A 25,937-nucleotide genomic window follows, 5' to 3' on the forward strand; every position below is an offset into this window, starting at 1 on the left:
TGCGGATTCCCTTGTTGACGTAGCAGAGGATGCGGCGCAACGAGGAGTCCGAACCGCATCAACCTCGCACAAAAAGTTTTACGTGCATACGCTTCACAGATTTCGCCGCACACATTCCGCAATGTGAAATACTCCCACTGCGCATACGTATGCATGGCGTTTTCCCCATGCGACATGACGCATACACGTTCGACTACATAAATGCGCTCACACAGATGCGCACGAACGTGTACGCTCCTCCGTGTGTTAACGTATGGGAGCACAGCCTCCAAAAATAATTCATGCGGAGTGATTGCCACTGCAAAAAAAAAAAAAATTAAAAAAAAAAAAAAAAAAAAAAAAAATTGTGCATTGTTCATTGCGCATTGTTCACTGTGCATGGTGATATGCCATATGCCGAATGAACGCTAAGCAGAGTGACACTATAACGAGTTTTTCACGTTTAACCAAATTGATTTTTTTTTTTTTCCTTTTTTTTCTCCTCCATTTATATATAACCAAAATTATCCTCGCGTGCTATTCCAGTATGTTAACTAACTGGTTTTGTGTAACCTCTTCGTTTTTAAGTATGTACATATGTGAAATGTACGAAGGGGCGAGCGTACGTAAGTGAGCGTACGGGCGGATGCACGGCGCGTACGTTTGAAAGTGCGCACAGGGTACTTTTGAGAATGCGGGTGGAAGCACGTTTGGGAGTGGATACGCGTGGAGTACTCGTGTCAGTGCGCGTATGCAAGTGCGTGAACGCCTGTATGCGTGAACGCCTGTATGCGTGAACGCCTGTATGCGTGAATGCCCGTATGCGTGAAAGCCCGTATGCGTGAATGCCCGTATGCGTGAACGCCTGTATGCGTGAATGCCTGTACATGTGAATGCCTGTACATGTGAACACCCGTATGCGTGAATGCCATACACGCGAGTGCCATACACGCGAATGCCATACATGTGAACACCCGTACAGGGCATCCCCACTCGCATACGAGTGAACGAACGATTGCGTATGCATATACCCATCGGTGATTGTACCAACGGCAATGTTCCGCTCACTTACTCCTATCCGTGAGTGTACCAACGGCCACGTGCCGCTCACTCATGCATATGCGCACATGTACACGCACCTGCATACGCTCGTGCGCGCGTACACTCGCGCCTTAGCTCATTCGTCCGTTCGCGCGTACATTCACACCTTAGCCCATCCATCCGTTCGCGCGTACACCCCCACCTTAGCCCATTCGTCCGTTCGCGCGTACACCCCCACCTTAGCCCATCCATCCGTACGTGCGTACGTGTCAACTTATGCGCCCCTGCGCGCATGACTTATTTAAATCTTTTGAAAACTCCTCGAACGAGTACTCGGCCCCCTTGTTTTACCACTTTTAAGGGAGTTGTTCTGGCGCCTGCCCCCCACGATTCGAATCACAGCTCGCCCAACAACTGGTTGCTCATCTCGCCGCTCAGCTGGCCACCCAGCTCGCCGCTCACCCCCCCGTGTGTGGGTATACACCCATTTGCCTGCTTCCCCTTCACATGTCCGAGGGAGGAGTACCTTGCCCCCCCCAACGTGTGTGTATGTCCGCACGAACAAGTATGCATGTGCTCGGTGGCGATGCTTAACTTATAAGTTGCGTTCACCAGGGCCCATGCAGACAACCCACATGCCCCATTACGTACGACAGCGCGGTGTGTGCGAACGTGTGTTTTCGTGTGTGTGTGTGTTCGAGTTTACACCGGTATGCGCGATGTGTGCGTCCTGCGCGGTGGTACGGTCAGCGTGGTGGCACGGTCAGCGCGATGTGTACAGTCAGCGCGATGTGAACAATCAGCGCCAGTCTGTACCAACGCGCGCACGTAATTACCCAAGCGTGTGTATTCGTGGCTCTCAAAAAAAAAAAAAATAAAAAAAATATATATATGTATGTATATATGTATAGTGAAAATGTAAACTGCTCCTCATTTTCGCTGTTTTTTTTTATAAAATCATTCAGGGTGTACTGAGAAACGAACCCCACGAGAAAAAGGGAGTTTCGCGTGGAATGTGTTAATCGAATGATGAGCATCGTTTGCTTCCTTTCGCGCTTTTCCCTTTTCGTGATTTTGCCCTTTGCGTGATTTTCCCCACTTCGTGCTTTTCCCCATTTCGCGCTACTTCTTCATCTTCATCTGCTTCTTTTTTTTTTCAAAATTTTGAATGTAGTGCAAAGCAAAACGCGCGAACCCTGCACACAACACTGACGCGCGTTGTTCCCCCCTATCGAGTAGGAACGCATCAGCCATTTTTTCGTTGCGCACGTGGTACGTACATGTGTCCGGACGTAGTGCCTGTGCTCGCGCGGTGCATATCCAGCAAAGAGTTATATATTCCCCCCCCCTCCCCCCCTAATTTTGTACCATGGATAATTCCCCAAAGGGGAACTTCATTTTTTTTCAAAAGAATAAATGTAATGACAATCAACTGAGTCATAAGTTTGAAGACAACATGTATGCCAAAGGAGAGGACAAGAAGAGTGGGAAGAGGGGACCCACAGAGAGAGGGGGGCCCACGGAGAGCAAAGGCGTAACACCTGGTCTGAAGGATCAAGGGGTTAACATGTACATGAATACTCCACCGGGTATGCTAGATAAGAACATGAGCACGGGCAAAAAATATGACAGTGTGACTGGGGGCTTGGCGGCCTCCTCCCCCATGGGTGAAAGAAGCCCCGACCATGTGCAGAGCATTTTTTCCGACCGGGGTGTAGACATGAAGAAGATGCCCGGGATGGAGGAGAAGGCGGCCCCGGGCGGGATGGGTAGTTACGCGGTGCGGAACTACATGGTTAGCGGTTACGCAGTGGGCGGTCATGCAGTGAGCGGTCATGCAGTGAGCGGTCATGCAGTGAGCGGTTACTCGGTGGGCAGCCACTCGGTGAGCGGCCTCCCAATGAGCGGTCTTCCAATGAGCGGCCTCCCGATGAGCGGCCACGCGGAAAGCGCAAAGGAACCCCCGAAGAACACCCAGCAGTTTAAGCCCAAATTTAACAAAAACAAAAAAAACCCAAACAAGGAGGAGAGCAACCTGAACACCATGTCGAAGGACATCAAAATTAGAAAGAGCAACATTTTAGAGTTGAACAAGCTACTTAAAGAAAATTTAAGGATTGAGGAAAACTTAAAGAAAAAAAAAAAGGGGAAAGGAAATAAGGAAGAGGAAGAAGACGATGATGATGAGGAGGAGTATGACCAGGATTACTACCAGAGGTGGGGGGACAACGCGAGTAGGGAGGCCCTCCGAGATGGTGCGCGTGATAAGTTAACACCAGGGGAGTATTCCGAACATGTACAGAAGGATTTGGGGAGTCAAGAGGAAGGCTCTGGGGAAGTCAAGAGAGACAACGGAAAGGAGAAAAAGGAAAAGGCGAAGAGGAAGAACAAGGAAAAGAACAAAGACAATAAAGCGAAAGGGAAAAATGAGGAGCGGGAAAGGGAGAAGGATAAGTCCATTTCGAAAGGAAAAGCGAAGGACTTTGACTCCAACGATCAAGAGGAGGGCGCCAAAAAGAAGGAGCATCTGTCGATTAGCAACCCGAATAGCAACCCGAATAGCAACCCGAATAGCAACCCGAACAGCAGCTTGAACACCAGCATGAACAGCAACGCGAATAGCAACCCGAGTAGCACCCCAAGCAGCAGCATGAATGCCATGTTGGGTAGCGCCTTGAATAGCATCCCAAGCGGCATCCTCAACGTGGACAGCAAAAACAGCGGAAAGAATAAAAAGGCGAAGAACAAGAAGGGGGAACCACACCAAGGCAAGAAAAACGAGTCGCCGCAAAATCGAAAAAATGAAGCGGGCCAAAACAGGAAAAACGAACCGGGGCAAAGTAAGAAGAACGACTCGCCGCAAAGTAAGAAGAACGACTCGCCGCAGAGTAAGAAGAACGACTCGCCGCAGAGTAAGAAGAACGACTCGCCGCAGAGTAAGAAGAACGACTCGCCGCAAAATAAGAAGAATGATTCACCGCAAAACAAGAAGAATGATTCACCGCAAAACAAGAAGAACGAAATGATGCAGAATAAAAAAATGGAGGCTCCCCAAAGTAGGAAGAACGACCCGGGGCAAAACAAAAAAATGGAGTCTCCCCAAAATAAGAAGATGGAGTCGCCGCAAAACAGGAAGAACGAATCGGGGCAGAACAAAAAAAACGATTCGCCACAAAACAGGAAAAATGACTCTCCACAGAATAGGAAAAACAAAAGGGAGGACTTCATCCCAGGGGGGAATGCAAGCTGCCTACTAGACCAAGGAGATGGCAAAATGATGAAAAATGAGCTACTCATGGAAGGTAGTGTAATTGGGAAAAATAAAAATTTGGACAACCCAATGAATTTTTCCGAGCACTACAGTTACTACTACAGCAATAACAAAGGGGACATCTCCAGCATGGGCAGCTCCAGAAGGGGGGCATTTAACAAAATCCATTTGGACCTCTACGGAGACAACAGTGGGGGCTACATGATGGACTCCAGTGACGGCAAAAGCTTCAGCTATAAGAAGGAGCCTCGAAGTGATGTGTTCAAGATGGGCAACAACAACGCTGGTAGTGCGAGTGGCCACGGCAGCGACGCAGGTCCGGTTGGAGGTGGAGGCAATATTGGAAGCGTAGGCAACGTTGGAAGCGGAGGCAACGTTGGAAGCGGAGGCAACGTTGGAAGCGGAGGCAACGTTGGAAGCGGAGGCAATGTAGGAAGCGTAGGCAATCTCGGTAGCGGAGGCAATATTGGAAGTGGAGGCCCACTGGGGGGCCTGTCCCTGAGCGGCAAATTCCACATGAGTAAAAATTTCTTCAAACCGCACGAACTGGGGGACTACCACTTCCAAGACGTAAGCAGCGCATACGACAAGTATAAGGGCTCCTTCGACCCGACCTCCCTGTCAGAATTTTTTGACCACGAGACGGGCAAGAGGTACATCCACAACAAAAGCTTGAGCAGCCACAGTGAGGTGAAAAATGTCAAGGACAACAGCGTGGTGGGCATAAAAGGCAGCAATGTGATGGGCCCCAAGCGAAGCAATCATTTGCACCTCAATCTGAGCAGTAAGGATAACCAGCTGGGCATTACCAAAGGGGGCGATGACAGAACGGCTAGCAGTATCATCCACCCGAGTGGCAGTCATGTAGGGAAGAAATACACGAGTGGAAAAGGTATACAAAGCTTTAGTAGTAAGATGAACTTCCCTAGTGAGGGAGTCGACCTGGGCATGAGCTCCAAGATGAATATTTTTAACAGCGCCGGTGATGTAGGGGGGAGTGCCCTGGATGGAAGCAACGCGGGGGGGAATAATATGCCCGCTTATCATATGGCTAGCCACCACCTGGGAAGCAACCATCTCCCCAGCAATGTTAGCAGCAGCAATTTGGGGAGTAACCATATAGGAAGCAACCATTTAGGGAGTAACCATATAGGAAGCAACCATTTAGGGAGTAACCATATAGGAAGCAACCACCTGGGGAGCAACCACTTGGGGAGCAACCACTTGGGGAGCAACCACCTGGGGAGTAACCACCTCGGGAGCAGCCACCTCGGGAGCAGCCACCTCGGGAGCAGCAACAGCGTGGGCAACGTGCTGAAGGAGGAAGGGCACCTTCTAGGCGGCAGAGCCTACAACAACATGCTAAGCAACAGCAGCATGAACCCCATGTTGAACGGGGAAAATAATAATTTGCTCAGCAGCAGCTATGCAAACGTTCCCGGTGTCCTAAAAAACAGCAACGGCATGGTTGCCGGTGGGAGCAAGGTGTACAGCGGTGGGGCTGGGGAGGGCAACCTCAACGAGAGCATGAATAATGTAGGGAGCCTAAACGGGACGACTTTCCAAACGGGCAAGACCAACTCTAGCGTAAATAACAGAGTAAACAGCGGCAACAATCATGTGAATGACCTGGTGAATGGGCAAAAATACATGAGCAATGTTTTGCTGTACGAGAGTGGAGGCGTTATGTATAATGGGAAGGTCGGCAGTATGAATGGCTACGCAAGGCACAACATGGGGCATTTCCCCGGGCAGGGCCTAGACGGCTATGCCAACCAGGGGGTGGACAACTACGCCGGCCAAAGCGTCGACAACTATGCCAACCCTAACCTGGACAGCTACGGCAACCCTAACCTGGACAGCTACGGCAACCCCAATATGGACAGCTACGGCAACCCCAATATGGACAGCTACGGCAACCCCGTCATGGACAGTTACGTGAACCCGCTCATGGACAGCTACCAGAACGCACCCATGGACGGATACCAGAACGCACCCGTGGACGGCTACCAGAACGCACCCATGGACGGCTACCAGAACGCACCCATGGACAACTATGACAGCCCGGGCGGGGACAACTACGCGGGCCCGACCGGCGACAACTACGCGAATCAGAACGGGGATAGCTACGCCACTCAGAACGTGGACGGCTACGCCACTCAGAACGTGGACGGCTACCCAAACCCGAATGTAGATAGCTACGCGAACCCCCACATGGAGAGCTACGCCAGCCCCCACATGGACAACTTCGCCAACCCGCTCATGGACAGCTACATGAGCCCCAACATGGACAGCTATGCCAACCAGGGGGTGGACAGCTACGCGGGTCAAGGCGTGGAGAATTACCCAAACCAGGGCGTGGACAACTACGCTGGGCAGAACATGGACTACGGTGGGCAAAATATGGACACCTACGGTGGGCAGAACATGGGCAGTTTCGCCGCCCCCCCCCATGGGGACAATTTTGGCCAGCTGAATGGAGACAGCTTCTCCCCCCCCAATGGGGAGAGTTTCGCTGCGCCAAATGGGGAGAACTTCGCTCCACCCAATGGGGAGAACTTCCCCCCCCCCAATGGGGAGACCTACCCCCAAGGGTACATGAACAGCCTCCCGATGAATTACCTAAACGGAGGAATGACAAATGCACTGAGCAACAGCAGAGGCACGTCATCCATAAACACCATCAGTCAGTACTCCAACGATCTGAGCAACACATCTGGGAACATGCTAAACAGTCTGGTAGGGAAAAAGAACAACTTGCTGCTGAGTGGAATGAACGGTACTACAGTGAGCAGCTCCAAGGGAAACCTCGGCGTGAATTACCTAAACGATACTTTTAAGAAGGCTTCCAATTTGTTCTTAACCACTGCCATGAGGGGGGCGAGAAACACCAGTGGGAATAAAATAGAAAGAAACAAAAATAAAGAGTTGCTCGAAAGTAAAGGTGGCAAATACGAATTGGCATCTCCCTCGAAGGGAGGCAACGGAAGTGGCATGCTGCACGATAGAGGGGGGGGCCTCAACTATGTGCTGGAGGACCCGCCTCCAGGGAGAGCCAAATACATTCATAATGGCGAAATGGCCGAACGGAACAACGAAAACGATGCTGCAAGCGCATTGACAACTGCCATCGCAACGGCCATCGCGACGTCCACCAGTGGGGCTGGGAGCAGCGTCCAACATATGAAATGCCTAGAAAAAAGTGACACCATTAAGAAGAAAGTAAAAACAGAAAAAAGAACCCACGTGAAGAACATAAAAATAAATATAAACAAAATAAATCTTTTTGAAAATAAAAAGAGAAAATATTTGGCGGAAATTATCCGGTGCGAGTTAATTTGGGGTCCCACGAAAAATAAAGAACCCATAACTCCAGTGGAAAGCTGTGAGTTACACCCGGTGGTCATAATAAAGGACCAGTATGGACATCTATATGATGATGATGAAGATAATGAGAATAACCCCATAGGGAAAACTGTTAACATTTTTTACAGATGGAGTAGGGGACCCCCTAGAACCGTTTGCTTCTTCCACCCACAAAAAATTGCTTGCCTACAATGCACCGTCACGTTTAGATGCTTCTGTTCCTATGAGTGCTTCATGAAAGGGTTCGACCACCTCCATAAGTATTACCGCAGCAATGGACTTATTAATATCCCATCCCATCCCAATCTGCATACCTATGGAGTCCCCTGCTCACCATTCGATTGGGATAATTACGAAAATAATATGGAGTTTGATGAGAAGCACTACAATTCGCTCATACAGTCTGGGTTGCTCAACTCGCCCGATATGGAAAAGTGGGAAATCATTAACAACGAGAGGAACTACATCCCGTGCTTGAAGGACGTGGGGCACCAAATCATGCTGGAGACTATGCTGCTGGATAAGAATAGCCTATCGTCGGAGAACGGCACGACCAGCTCGGACGAGTGCGAGGAGGGTAGCAGCGGGGGAGTGAGCGAGGTGGTCGAAGTGGGGGAGGTTCGCGGGGATGGCGCGGATGGCGGGGATGGCGCGGATGGCGCGGATGGCGCGGATGGCGGAGACGGCGAAGTGGGCACAGTAGGCACTGTCGGCACGGTCGGCCCTGTTGACGACCTGCTCAAGGGCAGCGACTGCAACCTGTCCTCCGCCGACGAGAACAACCCGGAGAAGAAGCAACCCCCCGCGGCGTACGCGCGGTACGCGGGAGTGCAGCCGAGCGAGTTGGACGCGATGAATGCAGACCAGGTGGCAAACTTCAACGGCATGCAGTACGTTGGTGGCCATAAGGAGGAGGACCCCTACACCGGGCAGTTCACCGACGGAGATGGAAGCGGAAGCGGCGTCGCCAGTGGGGAGGCGGACGCGCCCGACCGGAACGACGCAGGCACCGCCAAGGGGGACTCCTCGACGGAGGCAAACGGGAAGCAGCCGCTGCGCATTGGCGACCCGTTTAACGGGGGCAGCAATGTGTGCAGCTCGCCAGCCGAGGGGGGAAAGGAAGCCAAAGAGGCGTGCAAATCAGGGAGTGCCCCTAACCACAGCGCAAATGAGGAGAGCGAAGGGAATGAAAAGAGAAGGGACACCTTTGGCGTTACGTGTATGGACAATGGGGGAGAGAACGACTTGTTTGTACGTACCGATGGAGCGATCCGTGTGCAGAGTGCAGGCGAATCAAGTGGGATGGCCCCCCCGAGTGCCGACGCGAAGGAGGGGGGAACCGAGTTGAAGGCGAACAACGTGACGGCGCCCGCAAATGGAGGCGCTGGAGAAAACGGAGAGGATAAGCAAATGAATGAGGGTGACGGAGGGGGCGTGTCGAGCAGCCCTAGTAAAAGTGGAACGGCCGAATTGAAGGGCACAGCCGCCCCGGAAGGGGAAAAGCAGCAAATCGAGGCGGCGCAGCCGATGCATCCAACTGCGCATACCTCGCAGAAGGCGCTCGAGCTGAAGAAGAAGAAGAAGCGGAAAAAGAAAAAAATTTACATCCTGGATGATCAAGTGTGGAACAACATAAGGGACCCCAACATATACCACAAGATAATCACGGGGTGCTGCATCCCCAATGTGACCGTCTCCCCAAATTATAATGTCACTTGTTTTAAGAACTCCACGGTGACGAACCCGCACAACCAGTTCACCATCATGACGTGGAACGTGCTGGCCGAAATCTACGGCACGATCGAGGCCTTCCCCCACTGCGACCCGTACATGCTGGCCTGGTCCTATCGCAAGACGAAGATCATTCAGGAGATTTTGAACAACAGCCCGGACATCGTCTGCCTGCAGGTGGGTCCCCCGCCGCAGTCGGCCTCTCCATCCGCCTGCGCTTGGAGCCGCTCCGTTTACCGCGACACCTTTACGCTACACCTTTACGCTACACTTTTACGCCCCTTTCCCACCGCAGGAAATCCAGAACGAGCACTTCCTGGACTTCTTCAAACCGTCGCTGGGCGAGTTCGGCTACGAAGGCGTGTACAAGCAGAAGACGAAGGAGATATTCACCTCGCCCTCGGGCAAGAGGAGGGGCGGCAAGTACACCATAGACGGGTGCGCAATATTTTACAACAAAAAAAAACTAAAGTTCGTGGAGACCTACGCCTTAGAGTTTAGCAAGCTGATCAAGGAGGCCTCCGTGTTTACTCTGCCCAAGGAGATACAGAAGAACCCATCGTTGGTGAAGCGACTCCTAAAGGATAACGTGGCCTTGGTCATACTGCTCGAGTACATCCAGCAGTATTCAAAAATGTATGAAGGCAAGGACGACGACGAGGAGGAAGAAAAGCCAAATAAAAACCTCCTCATTGTTGCCAACACACATATTGTAGCAAATCCAGAAGCCAATTACGTAAAAATTTGGCAGGCACAAATATTAGTTAAAGTGGTAGAGTATTTGAAGATAAATTTTATAAAAAAATATGAAACGGTTCCCAGTTTGATTATATGTGGAGACTTTAATAGTACCCCTTCTAGTGCCGTTTACCAGTTGATATATAAGAAGACGTGTAGCAGGAGTCATGAAGACTTCAGCTCGGATAAGTACAGCCTACTGACGGATTTGCCCCTTGGCCACAACTTAAATTTGAAATCCGCTTACGCCATTTCGAAACTCCTTTCGCAGAAGCTTAACCCTGAGGAGTATACCTCAAATTTGGAGATCTTCGAGCCGCTGTTTACAAACTACACGGGGAACTTCATAGGGTGTCTAGACTACATTTTTTACAACGACGAGAATTTGAATATCATTTCCACCGTCAACATTGCGGATGAGAATCAGCTGATGCAGGAGGCCCACATCTACCAGCTGTCCAACTGCGCCCTCCCCAGCCCCATTCGCCCCTCCGACCATTTGCCCCTCATCGCCAAGTTCGAGTTTAAGATTTACTAAGGGGGGGGAGCGCAAGTTGGCAAATTGGCAAGTTGGAAGTTGGGGAGCGGCAAGTCGGCAGGTGGGCAGCTTGTCTGGTTGGCATGTTGACAGCTTGTCTGCTTAGCGTACAGTGCGTGGGTGGGTAGGGGCCGCCCCCCTCACCTCTCACCCGTTACCGATCACCCCTCACTGCTTACCCATCCTTTCCCTCTCGAGTGAAGACCCCTCCCCGTTATGAACCTCGAGAAGCATCCCCACACGGGTGCATACCCTATGTGTTGTATTATACCCCTTCGCGAGGAATGAAGGTCTTAACCCTTGGAGCAAGTAGCCACTCGGAAAAAAGGGATCGATCCACTTGCCGATCCGCGGCCACCCCAGATTGTGCAAACCGCTTTCATTTCCAACCCGTCGGTTGGCGAGTTCAAATGGGAGCAGCATCTTTTCACTACCCCCCCTGTGGATGAGGCCAATTTTGATGACGCCCCTTTTTTTTTATCGCTTCAAACTGTGCTGCCCTGCCGTGCCTCCCACTCAACCCCACTGTATTAATTATTTTTTTTTTTGTAATTAATTTTATTTACATTATTAAAAAGTTAATACGAACAGTGGTGGTGCGTTGGGGGGGGCGGCCTCGTGCGAGTTCGCATGTGTATGTGTAGAAGTACTTACACGTACGATTGCACGTGTAACTGCACATGCACCTGCGCGTGGCACGTTTCCCCCCCTGGCACACGCGCAGGCCTTCTTCCCCCTCGTTTACGCTTCATTTTTAAATATAGCCAATTTTAAAATGAGTGTTTTTTTTTTAAGCAGCTTTTCACGTGCGTTTTTTCTTTTTGAATGTGCGCACGTAGCTGTCCCCCTCCCCCCCCGTGTATGTATGTAGTATGTACATAGCATATGTGTATGTGTTGGTCCAAGTGCAACATAAGTATACGCACGCGTCCTTCGCTGGCCACCGCAGCGTATATTTGTAACTCTAGGATGTATTTGCGCACACACATGCATATCCTTGCATAAGAAGAAGCACGTGTGCCCATGTGCACATGAATGCCTCTGCACTTTGCCTTTTTTCATTTTTTTTTTTTCGTTTGTCCCTTGTTTTGTATCCTTGTTCGTAATTTATTTGTACCAAAAAGGAAGTACGCATGTGGGTATGCACATATGTATATGGGTATATATATATGTGCGCACATGTGTATGTTTTTTTTTTTTTTTTTTATTTTTTTATATAAATTTTTTTTTATAAATGAACTGCCCCCATATCCGCTTAAAAAAAATATAAAAATTGAAATGGCCCTTTGCAGCCGCGTATTGCTAGGTGGTACCACATTACGACGGCGCGTGGTGAAGCGAGCCAACCCCCAGGTGTCTGCAACATGCGACCACATCAGCGTTGCGTGACCACTCGACGGGTGCCTTCTTAACCAACAGCTTGGCTAAACGTCCCATCCGGTTGGAAGCGGCACTACACTTGGATGGGGAAATTCCCAGAAGTGTTACGTTATCATTCCCCTACGCCAAAATTGAACAAAGCAGAGTGGCTATTTTTTACAAACCCTAACCGGGTTGGAAATAGCATTTCCGAATGATGCGAGATGGCCACCTCTCCTCCATTCGGTCAGCTAACCATACGGGTGTGGGGCATTTCCATTCCATACAGCTTCAGCGATGCAAGAATCACGTAAACGAACATCTTAGCCAATTAAAAAAATAAAGGGAAAAAAAAAAAAAAAAAAAGGTTCTCCCTTAGCATAAAAAAATCTGCAAAGCGAAGCTAATCCTTTCATGCCCCTCATTTAGCGTTTCCTTGAATTGCTTCCCGACTTCATTTCAGGGGAGCATTTCCCCCCCAACACCGTATGGCCAATGCACCTTAATCACTTCGCGAGCGGGAAGCGCTAAAGGCAGTCGCTATAACGCAGCTCACCTTAACGCCGCCGCTGCCGCTGCCGTTACCGTAGTATGGAACGACCGAAGCGCAAAACTGCGCAAAGGCAACAAGTTGTTCCTCTTAATGTTTAGCAGTGGCTTAGCTGCATGTTGGCCAATTTTTATGTGCCTTCCAAAACTGCATACATTTTTGTCCCACCCCTTTTTTAAGCTTTTTTTCTGCTTCTTTTTATGGAAAAAATTGCTGAGTAGTGCAAATAAAATGGGGGCCTCTTGCACTTGACGACGGGATTTTTTCCGCGGCCTTTTTTTTTTTTTTTTTTGCAACGCTGTAATTTTGAACAGCCAAGGGGGGCAATGCGCAGGAAAAAAGAAGGTGGTTGGTTTGGTTTGCTTTGCTTTGCTTCGGTTCGCCTGCGACCTCGAGGCGCGCATAGGGGGGGTATATAAATAATACTTATCAACCGCTTATAGGCTAAGCGCGCTGTGCATAAAAAAAAAATATGTATGCTGACACTGACGAGGTGATGGGATAATGCTACTTTCCCTGCGACTATGTATATATATGCAGTCACCTTCACACGGCATACTTTTTTTTCCTCCAAGCGAAAACTAAATGAGAGCACAGTCGAGTCGGTACACTTTCACGTGGCACTGACAGAAGGAAGGGAAGCAAAAAATAAAAAATACGCCTGTTCGTTTGGGGGCACTTTAGCACGGTCATATGAGAAAAAAAAAAGAGCCATTTTTGCTTAAGGTGAAAATTTTATTTTGGCGAAATTGTGGCTCAGTCAACATTTTGCGCACTCCGCAGGTGGTATACTTCTGCGTAAACGTTGCAGGAAAAAAAAAAAAAAAAATATAACAAAATAAAATAAAACAAAATAGGTAAAAGAAAAAAGAAAAAATAATTACGAATTAACGAGTTAACGAAAGAGCCATTTAGTAACATAACGATTTATCGAGTAGCCAAACGAAGCCAAAGATATCGTAAAAGTAAAACCCCCGTTCGGCCGAAATACCAAACCGTACAGTTTTTCGCGGCATCCTTTTTCGCAATTCGCCAACCCACGCGGGGATACCTACACTTTATTGTGCCTCCTGCGAAAGCTTCGTAAGAACTGCATTTTCAGTTGGCGAGTTTTTTCTCAATTCTGCTAACAGCGCGTTGAACGAAGAAAAACAAAATGGCGGAGCAATTCACAATTCGCGTAAAGAAATATATGAGCAACCCCCTGCTGCGAAGGAAGCAGTTCGCCCTGGAAATACTACATCCCAACAAGGGCTCAGTGTCGAAGAAGGACGTAAAGGAAAGGTTAGCGAAAATGTATAAGCTGAATAATGTCAACACAATTGTGCTGTTCGGATTTAAATCCCTTTTCGGAGGTGGAAGAACCAAAGGGTTTGGCCTGATTTACAACAGCGTGGATGCCGTGAAAAAATTTGAAAAGAAATACAGACAAATAAGGGAGGGGTTAATAACCAAGGAGAACAAACCAGGACGCAGGGCAGCCAAGGAATTGAAAAACAGAAGAAAGAAGGTATGCCCTTTTCCTCCGCCGTGTGCGTCAGCGCGACTGTGCGACTGTGCAACTGTGCAGTTATGCGCTGTTCAACTGTGCGCTGCACAACTGCCGACTTTGCATTTTCCTTTTCTCCCCTTTTTTTGTGTGTGGATTGTTCCGTTTTTGCCTGACCAGGCAATATTTTTTTTGCACATCTTCTGGCCCACCCTCTGATTATTTATTTATTTTTTTTTTTTTCCCCCTCCAGGTACGCGGTACGGCCAAGACCAAAGTTTCAGGAGCGAAGAAAAAGTAAACGCATCAGCCCCCGCACTTTTGCGTATTCGTACTTGCAAAGTTTTGTGTTTCATTTTGGCAAAGTTACACAGTTGGTTGTTTATGATTTTTATTTTATTTCCCTCTAATGGCCTTTCTTTTTTTTTTTTTTTTTTTTCCCCATCACTCCACACTTCTTTTTTTTCTTCCCTCTGCTTTGCCACTAACATTCACCATGTTATGCTTACCTAATGGTAAAAAAACACACCGCTGCGCAAGCCGTTACGGCTTTTGACTTCACGAGCAACAAAACGAGAAAAGTAAAAGAAATTTTTAAATCGCAAATGTGGAGAGCACTTGCGATGCGCGGCAAAAAAAAATTACGCACCGCGTTGCCAAAATGATGCAGCATCACAATGTCTGTTCCGCCGGAGAGGTCACGCAGCAGGGACTCCCGTCTGCAATAGGGTTGATGGTTGATATGGTTGTTCCCCATCGTAAAGGCAACCTGCGTTGCACTTGGCCAAACTGTGTGCACACGCACATATGATGACAGCCTGCTCACCCAAATGGCGCGTGCACCTGCTGGAATTGTTCCTTCCATTTTTTTCCGCTTCGCTGCGGAGCAGCCCAGATGGAGCTTTACAAATTATGTTCCCTTCCGGGCGGACAAATTCGGAGAAAAAACAGAAAAAAAAAAAAAAAAAAAAACTCACACAATGCAGCGCATTGCGGTGAATGCTGCATAAATGAAACGGTTTGTCTCCACCGCTGATCTCCAGGATGGCATCTCCACAAACACAGGGTTATGAAAAAACTATGCAGAATTTGAGGAGCCGCTTCTTAAATTTGGTAATTGCATATTCGGGGGTATCGGCAAGCTCCTCCGGTTTGGCTTCACTTCTGGGAATGCCCCCATCAACCTGCTCTGCACCTGTCTCCCCCCCCCTTTTGCTATTATCCGGGATCTGCGTGTGGTAGGAAGATAGGGCTAACAGGAGAATGATGTGCCAAAGGGAGTGCTTAAAAAAGGAGCGAATGTTCCCCTTGGACGGATTTCGAAAAATGGCCTGGAACTTGTAAAATATGTAAACATTCGGCAGGAGGGAGGTTAAAATGTACATGTAGGAAGTGTACCCACAAAAAAAAAACAAAAAAGGTAATGACGATAATAGGATTAAGTATGGCCTACACAACTTGGCTGTATACAATCCATTCTGGTTATCCTCCAGGGGAAACATTTTATATTTCCCTTTTGAATAGTCCTCTTTATATAAGTAGGCTATGGAGTAGAAGTGAGGAAACTGCCACAGCAACTGTGTGATGAATAGGATCCACGGTTCGGGGGCAAGTAAGTTTTGCGCCACTGCTGTGCAACCCATTAGGGTAGGGATCGAACCCACGATTGACCCCACGTGCGTGTTGTATGGTGTTCTCCGCTTTAGGGGAGTATACACACATGCGTAGAGCAATATGTTAACTACGCCAAGTATAGCCGTCAAGGGGTTATTCAAATGGTATAACATTGCTGATCCTGTGATGGCTGTCAAAGCACCAAACAGTTTTGCATTCCTCAAAGAAATTCTGTTCCTATTACATACCAGTGGTCTCCTTTTAGTCCGCTGCATTACCTTGTCTATGTCCCTTTCGATGATTTGGTTAAACGTATTTGCGCTAGAGCTGCAAAGGTATACGCCCATGGCTAGGGAGGCGAATTCGGTTATCGTCGACCCCCCCAGCATGAAATAGCCAAACGTGCTACTTATGGTAACCCACAGGGTCAACTTGGATTTTGACAATTCTAGGTAACTACTCAAGTGGGGGTAGATCCCCAGGGGGGTGCTTCCCTTCTGGTGGGCATCACCATCGTTTGCCTCCTGGAGTTGTTCCCCCCTTTTTATGAATTCCCCAGCGGTGGCAGCTCCGCAGAAGGGGCTGCCCTCCGTCCTGGGGAACCCATACCTTCCGCGTTTTTCTCCGTCACCCGTAGGGGCGGTTAAACCTTCGCTGATCTGATTGGTCTGGTTCGCCTCGCTGATCTGGTTGGCCTCGCTGCCCCCATTCACTGGGCCGAATTCCACCTGGATGGACGCTGCCACAGAGACGGCGTCCCCCTCCACCCTGCCAGCCTTCTTAATTTTTACCATTTTTGCCGTGTGGACTCTCATCACATGTACCATTTCGGAGGTCCCATGGTGCGTCTTTCCCCCCCCATCTAGTGATAAGTACTTTCTGTAAAGGTGAACTAACCGTAGTTGGGCACTTCTGTTCGCTGTGGCCTTCCTCCCTGTATGGCCGTTACCCCCCTTAGACGTATAGTTGTACGTTCCGCCATCACCGCAGGAGAACATCCTGCATGGTCTTTTAATCGTGACGAAATTGGATCCCCTCAAATGAAACTCCTTCTTCCCTACATACATGCTAAGTACACACCCTCTTCCAAGCATCGTTTTCTTCCTATCATTCCGTTAAAAGAAAAAAATGGGGGACGGGGGGAGGAAAATCGAAAAAAGGGGACATTCTCCATCAAATGCGCCTGCCTTTATATCATGGTCTGGTTAACTGCAACTGAATGGTATGTATTAGCGGGGGGGCGGGTCGACCCTTCACAGGTGTAATGAGTTGATTGTTAAACGAGGATGGTGCTACTGTTTCGTATCCTCCTTCCCATGCTGCATATGCTCCTGAAAATGTGCGGCCAAGCACGTCGTGCAAGTAATGTTAATACGAGTGGGTAAAGTGATGGAGGTAAAAAAAAAAAATGGTGAACTGTTTGGAGAATTCTCCCCTAATGGGAACACTGACGGGGGGGATGAAATGGTATTAAAAAGGATCCGCGTTTTTTTTTTTTTTTTTTTTTTAAATTTGGTGAATATCCCCCCCTTGGGGCTGCAAAGAGTGAGCATACTCCAACACTATGACGGGCACATTGGAGTAGTGTAGTGAAGTGCCTATACCAGGCTGATAACAACCCCGAAGCGCAGTTTTACGCCCCTCCCATTCAACTTTGCGCTAAGGTGAACTGAGCACGAAGCACCTCGTCAAGCAAACGACCCCCATTGGGTGGGCACTCCCCCCTACGTCTTGCAAGTTCGGCGTTCCCCCAATTTTCACCATCAACAGCTTCGTACCATTTGGTATGAATGAAAAGGCACAAACGACCTGCGTGTAAGTTTTTCTTTTTTCCCCAAGCCGATGTACATTCGTGCAGCAGGGAAAATGCGTCCCTTTTGTCCGCGTCAGTTGCTTAGCCGCTGAACTGGGACGACTCATTTTTGTTGTTTCTCCTCAAATGAAACCTTTTTTTTCAGCATGACGCACTTTATTTGCTTCCTTTTTTGGGCTACAAAATAACTGCGTGGTGAATGTTTTTTTCGCGTTACTCGGTTGGAAGTAGCGAATGAGAACATTTCCTGTGCCCCCACCCGTTCCTGTCGCACACCGAATTGACAGCTGGGCATATGTGTATGCTTTTAATTATGTAATCCCCATCCGATGGTAAACACGGCGGAAGGTGTTCATTTTTTTGAAAGACAGGCCATATGCGGGAACTCGCGGTGTACCTCCTACCACACACGCTTCATACATGGGAGCCACCCCACAACGGACGCTGCTCCGCTGCAGTACATCAAACCATTGTGGTGGCTAGCAAAAGTGTGCACGTCCTGGGAGGAGCACGGGAAAAGCAGCGTGGCAGTTTAACGTTTCACCATTTTAACATTTCAGTTTGCTTCCCTTTTAAGCGCTACGCGGAATGGCCACTTCATACGCAAAGTCACTCGTGAATTTGTGAGGGCAGCGCCACCCAGACAGTCACAGACCAAACTGTTACGCACAATGATTAGACGAGGCCCCGCATGTTTTACTCCCACCATGGCGAATGAGAACGTTTATGTTGTATGCTTCGCCCTTCGATTGATGCACAGACAAAATGTGTGTGCAAAAGAAAAAAAATAATTAAAAAGGCTCTCAACTCATCGTACTGCTCGGTTAACAGTACAGTAGAATTTGCCAAATTGGGCAGTTCACCTAATGGTTCAACCGCATGTCGTGTGTGCAGCGTTTGCGTAAAGGTACGAGAAGGCGGGTAGGATGTACAAGGGAGGGGAGAGGTTCTCACTTGGGATGAAGTGTACGTGGCTGTTCACCTGCACCGTTCATATTTTTTTTTCTACACACAAACCTGTACACTTTAAAAAAAAAAAAAAAAAAAACAATTTGGCTGTTTTCTTTTTAAATTGCCATACTTTTATTTTAGCTGAACAGAAATGCACAGCTTTGCCAAAAAAAAAAAAAAAGCAAAACAGCCACGTGCGATTTTGCGGAAGTCTATCCGTTGGCTGCCCTTCGAAGAAAAGTTCGCTTCGCATCGCTTCACTTTGACCCATCACAGGGGGGGGTTAAACTTCCCACAATTTCGCCAAACGCAGCGTTAACGTGAACTGGTTTTATTTGACACCCTTTTTGCTGATACACACGCACGCCGGACAGGCATACACATAACGTTTTACACTTAGGCGCTAACAAAATATGCGTTTTCTTGACGGTGAGGACAGACCACCTCAAACGGTTCATGTGCAGAAAAGAAGTACCATTAATGGAACGGGGTGGAAGCCAAATAGGCTGCCTTTAAATCGCGAACATGGAGCCACGGTGATGAAAAAGGTGACCGTGACCACCCACAAAAGGGCGTACCAACATGTGCAGTACGTATATAAACAAAGTACTCATCCAAGTGTGTGTATTTAAATTCGCCCTGTGTACGCTTCTGCGTAGGCATATATGTACGTTCGTACAAATGGGTCATTCACCGCAGGGCTAAAAAATGTGCTTCTCTTAGCCGTTTGATCCTGCTCATGGGAGGCGCCTCACCCGCATTGTATAGAGGTTTGCCTGCCCCATTTAACGGCCATTCGTTTGTTTATTTTCCAGGCGCGATTAATGTGACACCCCGGGGGGGAGGTGCACACAATTATGCGCATATGCCTTATGCGAAATGTACACAACGTGGGAACGTTTAACATAACACTGCCATTGGGAAAAAGGCAAAAAAGGAGTGTTTTTTTTTTTTTTTCCTCATTTTAACATTTTTCCTTCTTCTGACTGAGTTGTCTGTACGGGAGGGGGGGGCGACCATTTCTTCGTCCAGTGGAACTCAAAAAAAAAAAAATAAATAAAAGGGACACGCGAAATGTGAAGCACAGAAGAGGAGGTAGCACAAATGGCACTTTTCACTACATACATACATACATATGCCAACATGCCATTTGACACTTTTTTTTTTTTTTGGCGTGTTTCTCTGCCAGCCCATGGGGTGTTATACATCAATTACACGCATTTGTGTAGTTATTTACATGTAAGAAGGCTTCAAGAAGGTTTTCCCAAAAATTGAAAAAAAAAAATTTTTTCCTTTTTTTTTTTTAAATTTCTGCCAATTTTATAACTCAATATGCATGCGAGAAGGGGATTTTTTTTTTTTTTTTTTTAATTTATTTTTTCAAATTACATAAACACAATTAAAACGAAAAAACCCTTTAAAACATATTTCGCTTTTTCCTTCCTTTTTTTTTTTTTTTTTACCCTCCATATGTACATTTACCTGTATATATATACATATATTTATACGCCAACGCGTTAGCATTTTAACATACGCATTTTTCATCATACGTAACTCCCTGTACATTATTGATACGCGGGTTAACCATACGCTTGAGAAACGTACGTACTGACATTAGCATGCATATTGACATACGTGTACTTATCGCGCTTGCCCCCTTGTGTAAAGTTTATGTTGTTGGGCCATTTCTCCGTTTCGTCGTTTGACCACTCTGCCATCGCTGCTGACCGTTCATAGTTGCCGCGCATTCACCTCTCGTTCATCGCTTGTTCAACTCTCGCTACTCGTGCTCCCCCCCCTCATAATCGCAGCGTTACAATTATATAAGGACTCCCTCGTCCATTTCGCTCGCGAAGCTTAGCAAACAGCATCCAACAGTATCCCATTTTAACCCACTTAATCTTACCTTTTTTTTGTTCCGAAAATGCGACCATGTGATCCTAATTCGGCTTTCTTTGGGTTTATGGGGATCGCCGCGTCCTCCATCTTTTCGAGTAATCCTTTTTTTTTTTTTTTTTTTTTTTGATTAAGAAGGAATTCATTTCCGCAACGCCAATGCATGGCTGTGCTTTTGCAGCCACCGGCGCGATTAAGTTGTGCATCTCGAGTTGCTAACCTTTGGGGGGACTAATGTTGCCTTCCCCGTGTGTTGTACTCTGTCCTTCCCAACCCCCCTTTGTGCATACCACCATGTGTAGTAGTTAACATGCGTGAGAAATTATGCACACCGCGCGTGTACATTGTCTCTTTGTCCATTCCTCTTCACGTCTACTCTCTCCTCCCTTCCTTTTGCAGACCTCGGGGCCGCCTACGGTACGGCGAAGAGTGGTGTAGGGGTGTGTAGCGTTGGTGTTATGAGGCCCGACTTAATCATGAAATCAATTTTGCCTGTGGTTATGGCTGGTGTCCTAGGAATCTACGGAATTATTATGTCTATCCTTATATATGGAAAAAGTTAGTGGCCCACACACGCGTTGGCGCGTTGGAGCGGTTTGAGGAGATATGCTTCTGTTAGCCCCTACGCAGGGATGCACACGGGAGCGAGTGCACACCCATGAGTGTATCTATATAACCCCCCCTCCTTTTTTTTTTTTTTTTTTCCCTCCCTGCAGTGACCCCCGCGGCAGAATATTCCACCTTTTCCGGATACACCCACCTGTCGTCTGGGCTCATAGTAGGCCTGAGTTCATTGGTAAGGCGGGTTTTTAGAAACGTTTGTTTAGCGGTGTGTGCATAAGGGTGTTCTTTTCCGCCCCATGGCAACTGCGCCGTTGTGCCAGTGTGGCATGTCGCGTGTTTTGTGCCGCCTATCTTGTCGGTGGATCCCCAAGCGAGGATAACACGTGAGTCATCTTTTTGTACTTCCCTTTTCTCCCCCCCCCTGCAGGCCGCCGGACTGGCTATCGGAATTGTTGGTGACGCTGGAGTGAGAGCCAATGCGCAGCAAAACAGATTATTCATCGGAATGATTTTAATTCTTGTCTTTTCGGAAACCCTGGCGTTATATGGTGAGAAGAGCTGGGTGGCGCTCATGTGCATGTTGTATGGGTGTCTTTTCGGACATATGTTTGCACGTTTAGCTGTATATGCATGGCCTTCTACGCTTATCTGTTCGCTCATCCGTAGTATGCCCCCCACACAAGCATATCTGCGCTTTACTCACACGTCCGCCGCATTCACACGCCCGCTTTATCCCCCCGCAGGTTTAATTATCGGCATTTACATCTCCATCTCCGACACTCCGAAGCTTTGTGATTCCTATGCAACCACTTAGGGTGTCCCAATTTTTATTTATTTTATGTGCTCCTTTTCGCGGGAAAGACTTCCCCCCTTTTTTTTTTTTTTACCATTCATGCGATTCGCCCCATTTATCACGCGCATTAGTCATCAGTCATCAACCGTCAACCGTCAGCCATGAACCATAAGCTGTGAACCCATAAACTGTGAACCACAAACCGCCTGTTTTTTTTTTCCTCTTTTGACGTCAAACGGGATAAGCTACATGCCACATAATTAAGTTGACAAAGGAACGCGCAGGGGGCCGCTGCACGCGCGGCGGTTATTTGCGCGAGCTTCCATTTTTTGGTGCACGTTGTGAGGGGTGCGTGCGGGCAGAAAGAACGAGGACCAGGCGGAAGGCGGCGCAGCTGAGTAACACGAAAAGAAACGCAGATGAGCAACGCGCCAAGCAAAGCTGCCAAACAACGCCGCTAAACACGCCGCTAAACACGCCGCAAACTCACCGCCAAACTAACCGCCAATCGACGCGCTGGGCGCGCACCCCCTGTGAGAGGACGCCCATTTTAAACCAACGTGACTATTTTTCACCAAACGTGCGAACGGAGTTACAGACTTATTCATGACGCTTATGTTTTTTGCATGTGTGTACATATATATGCATGGCTATTTTTTTTCTCTTTTTTCCCATTTTATATGCCCAAAGTAACAGTTCTTAAAAAAAAAGTGAAAAATTATCAAAAAAAAGAACAGCAGAGTGGAGGGGGACCGCATGTTTTTTTTTTATTTTTTTTTTTATTTTCTGCAGCTGCGTAATGAATGGGAGGAGGGGTCCCCCCCCCCCTTGTGTGGTCTGTCAGTCCAGCAGCACTAACAGTGCCCTCCCCCATTCCATGCTTGCAGTTAGAAAATATACCTGGCGAGGTTTTTGCAGTTATGCCTCGTCTCCATAGCAACGGGGCCCTTTATCTTGGTAGCCTTAAGTTTGTTCTTCGAAATAATGACAAAGGCATTGTCATCGAATTTGATGTAACTACCGTCTTTCCTCTTAGTTTCTTTTTTCCTCCGAACGATGATTCCCTTGGGAGTTTTTTCCTGAATGGTGCAATCGTTTGTTTTGTCTCGTATGGAAACCCGGATGCGGTCTCCTATTTTCCCCGTGCCCCACTTGTTTTTCCCAATACCTATTATGCACGCTTTGATAACTCCGCTGTTGTCTGCGCTTCGGACGATGGACTGCCTCCAAAGTCCGCTTAACACCTGCGTCAGTTGCATCCTTCGGGGGGGAGGGGTGCGTCGTTTGGTGCGGGGGCACACCGGGGTGCTTGCCTACAGGGGTGTAACACTGTTCGTAACACTGTGCATAAGCGCATGCGAAGCTTGTGGGCGGCCCCTTCACTACCTCATGTGCTTCCTATGCACAAATGGGTAACCCCCCCTTTGTTCTCTTCTCCACGGTCGTTTTTTATTTTTTCTCTCACCCCTGTATCACCTCGAACGTGTGGATCTGTTTTGCTGATTTCACTTTGCCGGGCTGCTTCGCACGTGCACCTTCGCAATGGCGTGTGTGTAGGGGTACACTCATGGGGAAAAAACAAACAGGGCATAACGTTACTCCACGTTGGCCTCCTTAACATGGGGAGAAAAAAAAAACAGAAAAATTGGGAAAGCGTAGCCGGCTCACCGCCGCAAAGTCGAAACGGCTCGAGTGGAACTCCGCGTCAATTTTATACCCGCAACGGTAAAGAAGAAGAATTACGCCCCAATATTGGCACGCGATGGTATGCGGCACTTTTGAGCGCAATTAAGGAGCTTCTTTGGGGGCGCACAGGAGGCTTCTTCCCCTGTTCGTTTAAGTGGAGCAAAATTTCTGCCTTGCACTTGGCCGCTCTGGCCAAAAGAGGAATACTTCGCTTATTTGGGTGCCTCCAATTAGTTGGCTAACCCGCATGTCATTTTCGCTGCGTGTAGGTATGCCTCTATGAGCAGCACCAAGTGGAGGACACAGTAAAGAGGTCACTTTTGTACTGTGTACATTTTCGTCACCACTTTGAATATACACCTGACTGGTCAGCTGATAAGTGGCCCTTTTTTTTTTAAAGACGATGAATTGAACAAAATGGAAGCGATTATAGCCATTTGAAAAATCGTTACATTGTAAAAATTGCATCATCCTGGTGGAGACTACTCCATGGGGGGGAGGACACACCATCGATTAACCCCCCCTCCACTGCATAAAAACAATGTGTAGATATGTTCATCAAAATGTGCGACGATGTAGGGGTAAGGGAGGGAGGCAGCAATTTGCCACACCCATATGTACACACATTAATCGAATGGGACGTCCACCCAGTTGGGTGAGACAAAATGGAGGGTACATTCCTCAAGGGGGACATTTCCCCAGAAGATACTCCTTTTTCTTTCCTTTTTTTTTTTTTTTTTTTTCCCATAATTTCCATTTAAAACCTTTTTTTCATTTTATCCCCCGGGCAGCTACTCCTAGTGGGGGACTTCACATCAACTCGGCGAAGGTACTGGGAGGCCTGCCCCTTTTGCTTCTCCAGGTACGTCTTCATCACATCATCAGCTGATACATCTTTCGCCCCCTTGGCAAAAACGGCAACGTCGCTCGTCTGGGATTGCTCCTCCTGGTTGCTATCACCACCGATGGGTGTCAGATATAAAGCACAATACCTTTCGTACAGGGGGCGATATTTTCCCTCATAATTTTTCTTCAACGATTGGAGGGAGTCCTCTAGGGCATCCCGTTTAATAACAACAAATTTGTTGTTTAATATGGTGCCGCTGAAATTGTGGGGCAAGAAAAAAAGCGGCTTATCGAGTATGCGGCCGGGGGGACGTGCGTGCCGACCAGCTTCACAATCACCATCACCATAGTCGCCCACATCACCACCGCCATTGTCGCCCACATCGCCACCACCATTGTCGCCCACATCGCCACCACCATTGTCGCCCTCGTCGAGGTCATCTCCCGCCCGCACAACATCTCTTAACGTCCTATTTGCAATTTCCTCGTTTTTTTTTTTCAAATTTGCAATTTCCACCTGACTCAGTTCAGGCAATTTTAACTTGGATAAATAACTATACTTCTCCAAAGCGGGCAAATTGCAGATGTACTTGTGGACCTCCTCAGACAGGTTCCCCCACGCGTGTACCTGCTTCCGCCATTTTTTCATTTCTTTATTCCACTGGGATAGGCTGAGATTCCTGTTAATGCGCGGAGTCTCGGGGTGCCAATCATTTTTCATATCTTTTCTTCTCTCTTCTTTTGGAACAGCAGTGATGTACCTCTCATACGATATTAGCCGCTTGGTCAAATTGATGTTTTTAATTCTTTGGTTAATTTGCGCTTGACTCAGTTCGTTTTTCAGGCCCCGCGATTTGTTCCTCTGGAAGCTCGCCTTGTCCTGCATGGCGCCTTTCCAGTGGGGCAAAGCGGACGACGCGCGGGACCAAGTAGGTACATACGTAAATACGTGCGTTTGTTTGTCTGCACGTTTGTGTATCCGTGTGTGTGTGCCCCTTCTTTAAAAGACGAGCGGGCTTAGCCGACTTTTGACTGTTTGTCAAGCCATGCTCCTTTTTTTCTTTAAAATTGTGCGTTTGCCCTCGGGGGAACATGGACGAGGCCTTCGGGGTAACTCCGAATTGGGTTTAAAAGGGCGTTTTGCCCTTCACTTTCATTTGGGTTTGCCACAGTGTGGCCAGTCAGCCGCTTAACCGCTCATCCCCATTTGTTCTTTTTTTTTGTTGTTTTTTTTGTGCATCCCAGCTGTGTCGAAAAAGGATGCAAAAAAGGGGAACTTTAAAAAAAAAAAAAAAAAAAAAAAAAACATGCAGCTTTGAACAAAATTGGGTGTGCTTATAAGAGAAACCGCGTATATAACAAAATGTATGTTTTTTTTTTTTTTTATCTAAAGTGATACTTTTCGACGAACTGAGAAATAAGGAGCGTTCAGCTTTATGTTTGGGGAATGCTGTGGAGAGAACCCCGCGCTGGCGCGTCTGCTAAAGGTAATGACTCCATTTTGTGCACTTGACATCCATACGAATTGGATTTTTCCCCCCCGTCCAGCCGCTAACCATTTTATGCATACCAGCTTGGAGGAGGCTCATCCCCGCGTTAATTCGCATGAGGGGCAAAAGTACTTAGAAGGAGTTTCAAAAAGGGACGCGGCTCCTGCCCCCGATCTGCGCGCAGTTGTGACTTTCCCCATCACCACGTGCAGGAAAAAACGG

The 25,937-nt window shown here is 48.0% G+C and overlaps 6 protein-coding genes and 1 non-coding gene across 7 annotated transcripts, besides 11 other annotated features; 4 read left to right on the top strand and 3 right to left on the bottom strand.

The window, feature by feature from the left end:
* Window positions 1-105: 105 nt before the first annotated feature.
* Window positions 106-141: a microsatellite.
* A 1,642-nt stretch (window positions 142-1,783) lies between these two features.
* Window positions 1,784-1,814: a microsatellite.
* A 575-nt stretch (window positions 1,815-2,389) lies between these two features.
* PVX_080270 (hypothetical protein, conserved) lies at window positions 2,390-10,664 on the top strand (the record flags this gene model as incomplete). Its single annotated transcript, XM_001613712.1, has 2 exons — window positions 2,390-9,565; window positions 9,684-10,664. 2 exons carry the CDS (start codon window positions 2,390-2,392, stop codon window positions 10,662-10,664), a joined length of 8,157 nt encoding a protein of 2,718 aa, XP_001613762.1.
* Window positions 2,545-2,653: a microsatellite.
* Window positions 6,428-6,451: a microsatellite.
* On the top strand, window positions 6,980-7,052 carry PVX_080272. The gene has a single exon. It is a non-coding gene; the product is annotated as a tRNA-Arg (tRNA).
* A 2,279-nt stretch (window positions 10,665-12,943) lies between the features above and the next one.
* Window positions 12,944-12,971: a microsatellite.
* A 273-nt stretch (window positions 12,972-13,244) lies between these two features.
* Window positions 13,245-14,577, top strand: PVX_080275 (40S ribosomal protein S24, putative). The gene is made up of 2 exons (XM_001613713.1): window positions 13,245-14,083; window positions 14,316-14,577. Exons 1-2 carry the CDS (start codon window positions 13,730-13,732, stop codon window positions 14,361-14,363), a joined length of 402 nt encoding a protein of 133 aa, XP_001613763.1. The 5' UTR covers window positions 13,245-13,729; the 3' UTR covers window positions 14,364-14,577.
* Window positions 14,578-15,129: 552 nt separating this feature from the next.
* On the bottom strand, window positions 15,130-16,770 carry PVX_080280 (cytochrome c oxidase assembly protein (heme A: farnesyltransferase), putative; the record flags this gene model as incomplete). Its single annotated transcript, XM_001613714.1, has 1 exon — window positions 15,130-16,770. One exon carries the CDS (start codon window positions 16,768-16,770, stop codon window positions 15,130-15,132), a length of 1,641 nt encoding a protein of 546 aa, XP_001613764.1.
* A 602-nt stretch (window positions 16,771-17,372) lies between these two features.
* Window positions 17,373-17,435: a microsatellite.
* Window positions 17,436-19,214: 1,779 nt separating this feature from the next.
* Window positions 19,215-19,238: a microsatellite.
* A 663-nt stretch (window positions 19,239-19,901) lies between these two features.
* On the top strand, window positions 19,902-21,714 carry PVX_080285 (vacuolar ATP synthetase, putative; the record flags this gene model as incomplete). Its single annotated transcript, XM_001613715.1, has 5 exons — window positions 19,902-20,434; window positions 20,736-20,894; window positions 21,053-21,132; window positions 21,328-21,448; window positions 21,644-21,714. Exons 1-5 carry the CDS (start codon window positions 20,365-20,367, stop codon window positions 21,712-21,714), a joined length of 501 nt encoding a protein of 166 aa, XP_001613765.1. The 5' UTR covers window positions 19,902-20,364.
* Window positions 20,027-20,062: a microsatellite.
* Window positions 20,372-20,393: a microsatellite.
* Window positions 21,715-22,331: 617 nt separating the features above from the next.
* Window positions 22,332-22,355: a microsatellite.
* A 124-nt stretch (window positions 22,356-22,479) lies between these two features.
* Window positions 22,480-23,300, bottom strand: PVX_080290 (50S ribosomal subunit protein L14, putative). Its single transcript, XM_001613716.1, has 2 exons — window positions 23,159-23,300; window positions 22,480-23,006 (listed from the first exon to the last, which is right to left on the bottom strand). The coding sequence occupies exons 1-2, from the start codon at window positions 23,282-23,284 to the stop codon at window positions 22,581-22,583; spliced, it is 552 nt and encodes a 183-aa protein (XP_001613766.1). The 5' UTR covers window positions 23,285-23,300; the 3' UTR covers window positions 22,480-22,580.
* Window positions 22,502-22,642: a microsatellite.
* Window positions 23,301-23,635: 335 nt separating the features above from the next.
* Window positions 23,636-25,489, bottom strand: PVX_080295 (hypothetical protein, conserved). Its single transcript, XM_001613717.1, has one exon. It carries the CDS (start codon window positions 25,109-25,111, stop codon window positions 24,137-24,139), a length of 975 nt encoding a protein of 324 aa, XP_001613767.1. The 5' UTR covers window positions 25,112-25,489; the 3' UTR covers window positions 23,636-24,136.
* Window positions 25,490-25,937: the final 448 nt, after the last annotated feature.

Source organism: Plasmodium vivax, chromosome 10 (genome assembly GCF_000002415.2).
Source record: "Plasmodium vivax chromosome 10, whole genome shotgun sequence".
NCBI classification, from domain to species: domain Eukaryota; phylum Apicomplexa; class Aconoidasida; order Haemosporida; family Plasmodiidae; genus Plasmodium; species Plasmodium vivax.

What these genes read in the sequence shown, in the direction of transcription:
- PVX_080275 (XM_001613713.1), top strand. Translation starts at nt 13,730, where the DNA reads ATGGCGGAGCAATTCACAATTCGCGTAAAGAAATATATGAGCAACCCC. An exon ending in TGAAAAACAGAAGAAAGAAG is followed by an intron (nt 14,084 to 14,315) that starts GTATGCCCTTTT and finishes TTCCCCCTCCAG; the next exon opens with GTACGCGGTACGGCCAAGAC.
- PVX_080290 (XM_001613716.1), bottom strand. Translation starts at nt 23,284, where the DNA reads ATGCCCTGTTTGTTTTTTCCCCATGAGTGTACCCCTACACACACGCCA. An exon ending in ACGTTCGAGGTGATACAGGG is followed by an intron (nt 23,007 to 23,158) that starts GTGAGAGAAAAA and finishes ACACCCCTGTAG; the next exon opens with GCAAGCACCCCGGTGTGCCC.
- PVX_080295 (XM_001613717.1), bottom strand. Translation starts at nt 25,111, where the DNA reads ATGCAGGACAAGGCGAGCTTCCAGAGGAACAAATCGCGGGGCCTGAAA.